The 11045-nt window shown below is 31.9% G+C and overlaps 1 protein-coding gene across 1 annotated transcript in view; it reads right to left on the reverse strand.

Annotated features, from left to right (window-relative positions):
- Window positions 1-11045, reverse strand: part of LOC106460472 (next to BRCA1 gene 1 protein-like) — a 60875-nt gene that overhangs the window by 34625 nt on the left and 15205 nt on the right. Inside the window, exons 5-9 of the mRNA XM_022387209.1 lie at window positions 10382-10594; window positions 8954-9046; window positions 5178-5319; window positions 4876-4948; window positions 2088-2315 (exon numbers count right to left, since the gene is read on the reverse strand). Coding sequence (XP_022242917.1) covers window positions 2088-2315; window positions 4876-4948; window positions 5178-5319; window positions 8954-9046; window positions 10382-10594 — 749 coding nt within the window. The remainder of the gene's footprint in view (window positions 1-2087; window positions 2316-4875; window positions 4949-5177; window positions 5320-8953; window positions 9047-10381; window positions 10595-11045) is intronic.

Raw genomic sequence — 11045 nt, forward strand, 5'->3', positions numbered from 1 at the left:
ACATGTTTCCAGTCTTCTTGGAAACCACAAAGAAATGACAGTAATACTCCAAAGAAGGACCATATACCATCTCGATGGTATGTTTAGCCAAAATATCTTATACTGCATCCTCAAGATACCAAAGATAGATGAGTCAGACAGGTGCCCAATAGGCCCAACCCAACAGGATAGTTACTGATGAGATATATGATGAACCTGACAGCAGGTAGTTGGAGGATAGTAAGAAGAAGAAGGTGGAATGGGAAGATTAGGTGCAGACTGAGCTGGTCAAGGAACGGCAAGGTTGTGAAGGTGAGAAATCAGTGAAGGTAAAGAGAAATTGTGCTAGGCTGCTTCAGTCCTGGACTCCAGTGAATCAGGAACACCACCATAAATGTTGGGTTGAAGAAAGGTAGTCTGACTGAGATCACACAGATAAGAAATAGGTAGTCATACATTGGTAAGGAATGGATCCTGACTCAACAGGTCCCAACAGCAGAGGAATGAAGAAAGAAAGGATAGGGCAGAAGAAAGGGTATGGGCCATCCTGGTAAAAAGAGGAAAAAATCTCCCCTGACAAACCTTTCTGGAGTACACTGAAGTGCCCCCAGACAAAAGGTGTAAGGAGGAGAGGTAATATAAGAGGTTGGCAAGAAAAAGATAAAGCCATAATAACTGGGCACTAGAGAGTGAAACATAAGACAAGGTGTCTGACCCCCAAGCAAGTAATAGACATTCCAAAGACTGATAATCTAGAATGGAAAAGAAAGAATGGTTATAAGCTAGGACATGAGAATCAAGAGGCAATGAGGATGAGGCATGTGGGTATGGGTGTGAAACTGTTCTAGAAAAGAATGAGCATGAACCTGAATGTTGGGAGAGAGAGGAAACATTAATTAATCTTGAGGATTAGATTGTGGAGCAAAGGACAGGAAGAATCATAAGACACAAACAATAGAGAAAGAAAGTAATATACCAGAGAAATCAAGTTCTGAAACTGTGTGGAAGGTTGAGGATTTTCTTTAACCAGTAGGGAGGTACTCAAAGCAAGTCTAAGTAGAGGGAACAGGCAATTAAATTTGTCTTTCTCCTGTTCAACCTCAAATTGAGAGGAAGGGACGTTATCCGAAAGGATGGGAATAGAAAGCCCAACATGCAAGATGGATTGCATAATATGCTGTACAATGGCAGTAACATCCTCCATAGTCAATGAGCTTCCTGAAGTCACAGTAGAAATAGGGCCTGTATTTGTAACATCATCACCAACACAGGACAAAGATGAAGTCACTGTCATTTAAATTCATAATAAGAATTAATGCTTTTGAAACAAATACTAAAAAAAACGATGAAGTTATCACGAGTGCAAGTCCATAGTTACTGTGGATGAATATTATGTCAGCCTCCTATTGGTGGAGGGATATTGTTGCATGATGATGTCATAATGCACCAATACAGTTCATGTTAAACATGTGAATTTAGGCTAGTGGCATGCAAATCTCATAAACAGATGTGCAAGGGGAGTAGCATTTCTGGTGAGGAAGCGAGTTATCATTTCGGAAAACATTTTTTTTATGTATTCTATTTATCTTTTTTTTACACATTAAAGCAATGCATTACATTTAATAAATCTTCATATTTAACTAATTTGATTTTTAAAGGATTGCTGCAAACCTCTAAGCATATTAAGAATAAAAATAAGATCAAATTTGAGTTTTGACTGTTCCACTTAAGTAATTATAAGGTACAATGTTCCATTTTAATCTCTTTATAGTAAGCTTTTCCTTATAATGTTTTTGTCACATTAGATCTAAAAATAGCCACTGCCAAAATTATTTTAAATGTTAACTTTCACTACATTTCACACATCTAAACTTACTAATGTGTGGAAATAATTAATAATCCAAATTATTGATATATGTAGGTAAAACAGACAAAATGAGAAATGCAGCTAACCAAAAACTATTTTGCTTGTAAAAATTATTATAATTATTTACTAATTTTCAATATTGTGGCATGAACATATAATAGTCCTAATAACCTTAATCAAAGAAACTTGTAACAGTTATTGTACTACCACACAGTGTTTCATCTGACAAAATGTGACTCACTTTCCTCTAGCAATAGATCCAAGGACTTGAGGCATGAAGCTTGGGTCCACATTATCAGCATCAGTTTGAGAGTTTGGTTGCTGTTTGCCACAAAGATATTTCTTTTTCACCTTCTGAGGAAGATTTATAGGGTTGCTAGGTTTTTTAATTTTCAAAAAGATATGGTCCTCATTGTGGACACTTGGAAGAGATTCACACTTCTGACACAAATCATAATTTGAACAATTCCTGAAAATTTGAAAGATAATATTCATTAGCACAAATTCAACTTTTTTTTTCTGAATCTAACAAAGCAATAAAAATAAACAAGAGTTCAGTCTGTTGAATTTCTAAGGTTTGTCTAAATAGCTGTCTCAAGTTTCAGAATTCATGAGTGTCTTTAATGTTTTTTCTCAATATTATATGCCAAACAACATTTATGATAAAGGAGTCCAACATTAATACCATTTTTTCAATGCTGTTTACCATAAATTACAGTGTGCAGAATAATTGATGTTTTTTTTTTTAATTCCTGACAAAGGAAAACATACTTTTTCATTATAAATAAATGTCATAAGTTAAACCCTACATTTTCATTTGAACTCCTGTCTCAAGATATCACTTCAGATAAGTTACCAGTGAAGTTGTGGTGATTGGCTTAACCAGGAAAAGTAGGTTTACTGAATCATTGAAACATTCTGTAGTTATCTAAAAAGCCATCTCAGTTATGAAAAAAAAAAATCCTTTCTCTCAAGAAACAAATAAAGTCAGTTATAGATAAATTCATGATGATGATGAAGATAGATAAATTAACGAGGAAAACTAGGAACAACAAAAAAACACATGTGATACCACAATAGATTAATCAAAATTACAATTAAATTTACTAACCCTTTGGATATATGAGTGGGTCAGTGTGTATTTCAAAACATGTTTTACAGAGTTACATTCAAAATTTAATTAAAATACTTTATTGTCAGTGTGTCAATAAGCACTTGGCACCAAAACATAGATTATTATAATTTAAATTTCTCTATTATCTAAGTTTTAATTTCAAAGAGAAATATTTAAATAAATTCTCAATCTTCCCTTCCCTTTGTCGTATGATCAGTCTGTGCTCTGAATTCCCCATTTTGGTTTTACTTTCTACACTTTTATGGAATTTAGAGTGTCCAACCAATTACAGACTTGTACTATAGATATTGGCAAACCAGATTATAAAATTTTAACATCATATCTTCTTTTTTTACTGAGATATCACCAAATGTTCAACACCCATGTGTCTCTAATTCTCTGTGACATTGCTATTGGACATGTTTATGACCACTAGAAAGAGCAAAATTCAACATATTTCCTTCATACTTTTCTTTGCTTGTATTTTAGCAGAAGATGACAGTTCCCAGAAAATATCATGTCTTGAACAAAGTCAATGCTCTGAGCAGTTAACAGTTTTTTAAATCTGTTTATAGCTTTGCTAAAGAGCTAATAATATAAAAGTAATATAAAGTAAAAAAAAATAAAGTAGAAAAAAGTAAAGTAATATAAAAGTAAAAATAAAAGTGGGACAGCGGTAAGTCTATAGACTTACAACGCTAAAATCCTGGGTTCGATTCCCCGTGGTGGACACAGCAAATAGCCCAAGTGTGACTTTGTTTTAAAAAAACAAACAGACATTCTTTTCTTCTGACTGACATACTTTTTTATGTTCTAAAATGCATATCTGAAAACAACATGAATTATTTTGTGGACAACCAACATAGTGTGACAAAAAAACAGTCTTATCAAAGTATGTTCTTGAGTACAAATAGGCATGTAGCTATAGTACATGGTAAATTTCTTGTTTTTATGTATAGTTTTTATTTATTGATATATTTCTTAACTGACATGTAAAAATTAAAAACTTGCTACATTAGATACAAAAACTTAAATGAAGGCCCGGCATGGCCATGTGGTTAGGGCACTTGACTCGCAATCTGAGGGTCGCGGGTTCGAATCCCTGTCCCACCAAACATGCTCACCCTTTCAACCATGGGGGAATTATAATGTGATGGTCAATCCCACTATTTGTTGGTAAAAGAGTTGGTGGTGGGTGGTGATGACTAGCTGCCTTCCCTCTAGTCTTTCACTGCTAAATTAGGGACAGCTAGCACAGGTAGCCCTTGTGTAGTTTTGCGTGAAATTCAAAACAAACCAAACTTAAATGAAAAAAAAATTAAGTAAAACAATTTCTCATGATCACTCCATGATGAATCCATGCACCATATTCAATTTAGTATCACATGATAATTACTTACAACCATAAATCAGTGTAATGTAATATTACACTGATTTATGGTTGTAAGTAATTAATTACACTGATTAATTGCACAAATCTGCTCAGCTTTTAAAGCTTTCCAACTTATTGAGAAAACAGCAAAGAAAACTTCTATAATACAAAGGGAATGATATTTATAACCAAATTAAGAAATAGGAGTATAGAAACTTGATTTCTGAAGATAAGAATTTAAAATGTCACCCATTCCTAAAATAAATGGTAATTTAATATATTAACTGTAAATATAAGCAGTAAATGAAATTCTGTGAGAGAATATTATTTAAACTAGATGGGAGAATTATATTTACCACAAGAAATAAAACAGACTTTTGGCTATTAAGTATTAATGTCATATTTAAACTTATGAAGAAATGGAAGAATCCATGAAATTATCTTAAGCTTAAAGCAAATATTTGACAGTATCTATAATGTACCTCTTTTTCGGTCATTGAAAAGATGCTAAAAGATATTTACTAGCGTTCATGATATACATACCAACACTTGAACCTTATTCCCTGTATCACCCGGTTACAGCTATCACAGATGATTCCTACATGTACTGGGTCTTCTACGATAAATAACAAAACATCAGTGAAATGCAAAAAATACTAAATTACAAAATATCCTTTTTTAATGCCCTATGAAATACATATCCAATTATATTATTTCTATATTCTAAGGTTCATAAATATGGCATAGAATATCATTTTTGTATAACAAGACAAACCCGAAGATGTGAGTCTCAGATGAGCATAAAGTGTAACTTAAAATATTGGAATATACCTCTAAGGTCTCACCTAAAAATGGTGTTTCATCTTCACTAAAGCTACTTGAGTCTTTTTGGTACTTGGGCTGGGGCCTCAATCTAACTCCAGCCAGGGACTTTGTCACTCTTTTAACAATTTGCTTGGTGATCTCTGTAGTCAGTTCTTCTTGAAGCTGAAAAACAAAACCCACAATGGAATGATTAAATATTGACATAAACTTAAATACTTTACTCAGCCGTTTTCTCCTACCTTATCAAAAGACACATTTTCTCATCACATATGGTAAAATGACTACAAATTTTTCACTGAAGTATTTAGTGTACTCAACAACAACGATAATAATAAAAAATAAAAATTAATTTATGTGATCACATTCTTGTGAACACTGAGTCTTAAATAGTTAAGTTAGGTGCTAGGACAAAAGTTTAATTTTTTTGTTGTTAAAAAATATAGCCATCAGTGAAGTGATGACCAGTGAAATTTGATTAAAACCTGCTGTTTAGAACTTTTGTTATCATGCAGAAATCAAATTTATATTTCTTGAAATGGTGACCTTAACACTGTATCCCCATAATCTATAGGGTTCTTCCCCATCTCCAAGAAAAGTGACTTGTGAAATTTAATTACAGTTTGCTGGTATGTCAGCAAATTGTACAGCAAAAATTCCTGTTTTGATTTGCAACTTGTGGAGGAACTGTGACTTCATGCTATGATTGATAATTATACATTATTACTATCCATTCCATACAAAGATTATATTTCCTAGTAGTACAGCAATATCAGCATATAAGCCTGACAACATACAAAGTTCATGAAAAGTACACTTTGCCTAAGCAATGACAATATTATAATGATTAAATTACGTTAATTTCATACTTCTTGGAGGGGTGGTAAATAAATTTAGAGAAGAGGGGATGCCTAGAGAAGAAATTCAGGATTGTTTTTAAATACTGCCTTATAAAATTAAAAATGTAAAACTTATATACTATGAAAATATGAATTAATAACTAAAATTTTATGCTATTCTAATTGGTATAACAGGAACAAAAAGTAGTTTCATTAAATTTTGAATCTAACTCACTAAAAACCTCATGCCAAATGCAGTAAAAGATACCCATGGGAAGAGGGTTAACCCATTATGCACACAGGGTAGCTTTCCAGTGTTAAATGCACACTTGCATATCAAATTTCACAGTTTAAGTAAAAAAGAGTAATTCTAACACTGTTTCGAAAATAGTTAATAATTGATATTTTGTAACTTTGCAAAATTTATCAAGTGTAATTTTCAAAGAAACATTTTCAAAAATGTTTGCTTTTTGTGCAGCTCCAAAAAATATCACTTGTAAACAATGTTCTTACAGACTTTGTTTTAGAATTTTCTGCCCATCTCAAAATATAAGTTTATATTAACTCAGAACCTATAATCCCTTATAAATGGGCTTATCCATGTTTTGTTTCTGACCTTCTTTTTCTCTCAGTGATTTCATTTCAAGAACACTGTGTAGAAAGGCTTTTATGATAGACAGTAACTACTAAATCTTAGCCTTGAAGCTAGATAGAATCAATGGCTAAAAATGATTGGATAGAAAATAATCTTGTTCATCTACATCAACATAAAATAAAGTTATACAGGCAGTAGCTTGTAGTTTCTGAGATAGTGAAAAGTGGAGAACAAAAGATTCTAAAACAAAGTTTACTAAATGCAGCACTAAGCCATAAGACTGGAATATTTATTTTTTGTTTCTGTTGACATTCTTCTCACTTATGATAATCCTTTTCCATTATTATGTTTGTTTGAAAGTTACAGGAATATTCTTTTATGACAAAGACATCAAGTAAAGATATTTAGGGTTAGTGAGTATGGTAAGTTAGGAGTTCAGCAATGGTAAACTATTTAGATGACAGTTTTGTGTGTGTGTGTGTGTGTATTAGTGAATTTATTGTTACTCTAAAAGCACAAGCAAGTACAAAAACACCTTAGTTACTGAAAACAGTAATTATTAGTATATTTGGAAATATACTGCTTATATCAGTGTAACCCTAGGATACCAGTGCAAGTTGTTTGTCTAACAATCAATGCTTTTACTTTTTGTTGATGTTTTATGCTATTTTCGTGGCTGCATAACTGCTCCAATAGGTAAAGGTGAATAATAAATAACAGATGATCATCAAACATGTCAGAATTTCTTGTATATATAAAATAGAGATTTCTGATCAATAATATTTTTTAAAATCCACTTTTCTTTGTTTGTTTCATATTTTTTAATAGTTACTTTCATTGTATGTAAGAGCTTATATGAACAGATGAGAAAATGAGTATGCTGTTACTAGAACATCACACACACACACACACACAAAATATTTTTTTGAAAAAACAATAACTCTTATTGGATACATTTACATTATTTTAACCATACATTAACACTCTCACTACAGGTAGGTAAAAGTGGTTATGTCATAACTTTTTAGAGAATTACATTCACAATTTAAACTATTTTATCATCATTTTGGGGTCACAAGGTCAGTGTAATCCTCCGAACCTGTAGCAAAAGGGTCAAACAAAAACAGAAACTCTAAAATGAAAGGAAATACTTTTAAAGTCATATAAAACAGCATTTCATAACAAAATTTTCAAACATTTTCAACCTAAGATCTTATAAATACTAAATCACATTATATAATTGTTTCAAGCACAAACAAATTGCAGTGGGGTTAGCCATTTTAAATGTGAGAACAAAACAAACAAGGGTGACACGATGTCACCTTGCCAGTCTGAAAAAGTAAACAAGACCATATTCATATTTTAGTGACTAAATTTAGTGAAACCACCTGAGAAAATCTTGACTTTTAACGATGTATCATTAATTACATTATTGCTCATTGTATTCAAGTATATTCATATTTTAGTGACTGAATTTAGTGAAACCACCTGACAAAATCTTGACTTTTAACGATGTCTCATTAATTACATTATTGCTCATTGTATTCAAGTATATTCATATTTTAGTGAAATCACCTGACAAAATCTTGACTTTTAACGATGTATCATTAATTACATTATTGCTCATTGTGTTTAAGTATATCTTTCATGTGCCCAAATTAATTTTGTTTATGGTGACCGCTTTTCATTAAAGAAAAAAACTGAAACACAAATATGGTTTCACAAGGTTACTAGAATTTATTACTAAGACAAGTTACTTATCATTTAAATCACAGGGGTTATCATCTCTGTACTTATGTGGGAGATGTGTGTATCTGAAGGAAGCTATTACCCCCTTTTCAAATTCTACCAACAGATTACTGGTTGTACCCAAAGCAGACTTTCATCTGTTTACAAATTAAGTGTGTGTGTGCTACTATGATGTTAGGCTAAACTGTTTGCAAGGAGATATCATTTAGTTTTATAAGGGATTTAAGAACACCGTAAAATTCTCAGAATAACAGGACTGTCCTGCCTAAATTGGAATGGGTGGTCACTCATTATTAGTTTCTTAGATGTAATCTTTATATGCTGTTTACAGAATCATGTCTTCAAATACAATAGGGTATTTTAAACATTCAAAGAAAGACTTGTGTAATCTCAATTTCAGCTTATAATTAGATATATTGTTATTACATCATCTAGATACTCATCTAACCTACATTTGCACATTAAAATACAAACGTCACGTAGCAGTTTTACAGGGTCTTATAACTGCATAAACCACACAGTAACTTTGTATCTCCAATGACATTTACACACAAATAATTAAAATAGGCCTAAATTTTCAAGTTTAAGGAAACTTTCAATATATTTATACACATACTTGATTCATATATGACACAAACCAAACTGGTGGTTCTGAAGTAGTATCAAGTATCTTAGCTTCTGACGAATGTGAATTTTCTTCCTTGAACTCCTGAAATATTTAACACATTTTAATCAATACATATTATCTATATATTTCAGCTGTTAATCAATAACCAAGCTACATCTAGATACATTATTAACAAGATTGTGAAAAAGTTTGGAAATTTGTAATAGAAAATGAGTAAACTGATTTTCAATAATCTTTTATTTAACTTAATAATCCATTCAAATTCCAGGCTTACCTTTTTTTTTAAATAAGTTATTTATTTTTTAAATTGTACTTCAATGAATAACCATAATCTCAATCTTACTGGCTAAGGTAGAACCTGTAGTTTAGTAGAGAAAAAGAAAATCTTTAAGATCTCTTTTTTTGGTACTTACCTCCTTTCACACTTCCAAACCTTCCTCCCCACTGAAGAATTGGTGCTTTCTTTTCTGCCTAATCTTGAAGTGATAGTTCAGTAGAATTAAATAGTACATCAGGAGAATGTGTCACACTTCTATTGATGAAGGGTTATCACATGATGATTTACATGTGAGATGCAGTTGAACTATGTTTATTAATGGTTACATGGGAGTTCAAGGCTTGTGGCATGCAAAAAAAAATTTTATCATATGAAGAGAGCACTGAACAAGAATAGCTATACATGTGAGAATAGGTAAGTCTATCAGAAATTTATTTTCAGTATAGGAAAATAATAACTTTAGACTTCTTAAGACAAAACAAAAAAGAGAGAGTTGGAAATCTATTTTTAGTATAGGAAAATAATAACTTTCGATATGGTACATTACCTCCACTCATCTATACAGCTAGAATCTCGTACTGAATAGGTGGAGGGACCAGTTTGAGGGATAGAAATAAGTATTCTTGAAAAGCATCCAAAAAAACACCCTTGAAATGTGATCCCTGTTTGGAGAGGAACACACATGGGAGATCGCACCACTTCCATACTAGGTATATTCTGCAACCTGTGAGGAAATAGATGTTGCATACATGGGCAGAAAGTGGGAGGAGCACAACGAAAAAGGGATAGAAAACCGGTTAGGTTGGAATCCGAAATACGGTATACCAGAATCTCAGAACTGTAAAAGAACTATCTACATACAGGAATGTGGGGAAAGCTAAAATGGATGCATCTAAAATTTAATGTTAGATACTGTCCTTTCTATTGGGCAACAATTCTTTTCTATACATTTTCTCAATTATTCTTTGCATAACATTTCCTAATCCTGCTGTGCTGTATTAAGAATATTTATAACTTTCTACTGTACATCAGTATACCTGAATGTCACAATGTATAAATTATAAACTAATATTTAACTTCTACAACAAATACAAATAAATGGCTATTCAAATAAACAAAAAAATAATGTAAGAGCTTACCTCTCTGGTTACTGGATCACTTTGATTTCCATCACTAGCTGTTTCTGATGTACTGGCATTGTCTCTGTCACTCAAAAATACAAACTCTTCAGTTTCTACCTCCTGGCTCACTGTTGGTGGTGAAACTCGTAACCAAGATGTGTTATTCTCGCTAGCACTGTTCTGAGAACTCTTTACATAAAGCTGTAGTTTATTTCCAGTTTTTGTTAAAACCTAGTAATATAAAGAATCAACTGTGACATATATGGCACGAATATCTCAAAAGATAAAGTAGAAATTTCATAAGCAATGACCTTTAACCCTTTCTCCACAGGTACTATTTACTGCACATGACACAAGGTTTTAGTGTCTTATATTCAAAATTTTATTAAAGTACTTTTTGTTTATGTTTTATCAATTAGAATAGCATAAAATCTTAGCTAATAATCTATATTTTAATAGTATACAAGTTCTAAGTTCTAAATTCTAAAAGAAAATATATAAACAATCCTGAATTTCCACTAGTGTAACTCACATGACACATTTTGTCTTAGCATGTCATCATCCCTATTTTATCCATCACCCCTCGAAAATGTACAAAATTAAATGTAAAATGCTCTCTATAAAATCGTTATTGCTCCAATAGACCATAATTTTATAGACCTTCAATATTGTTTGGTCACAG

This window comes from Limulus polyphemus, unplaced genomic scaffold (assembly GCF_000517525.1).
Source record: "Limulus polyphemus unplaced genomic scaffold, Limulus_polyphemus-2.1.2 Scaffold777, whole genome shotgun sequence".
Classification (NCBI taxonomy): domain Eukaryota; kingdom Metazoa; phylum Arthropoda; class Merostomata; order Xiphosura; family Limulidae; genus Limulus; species Limulus polyphemus.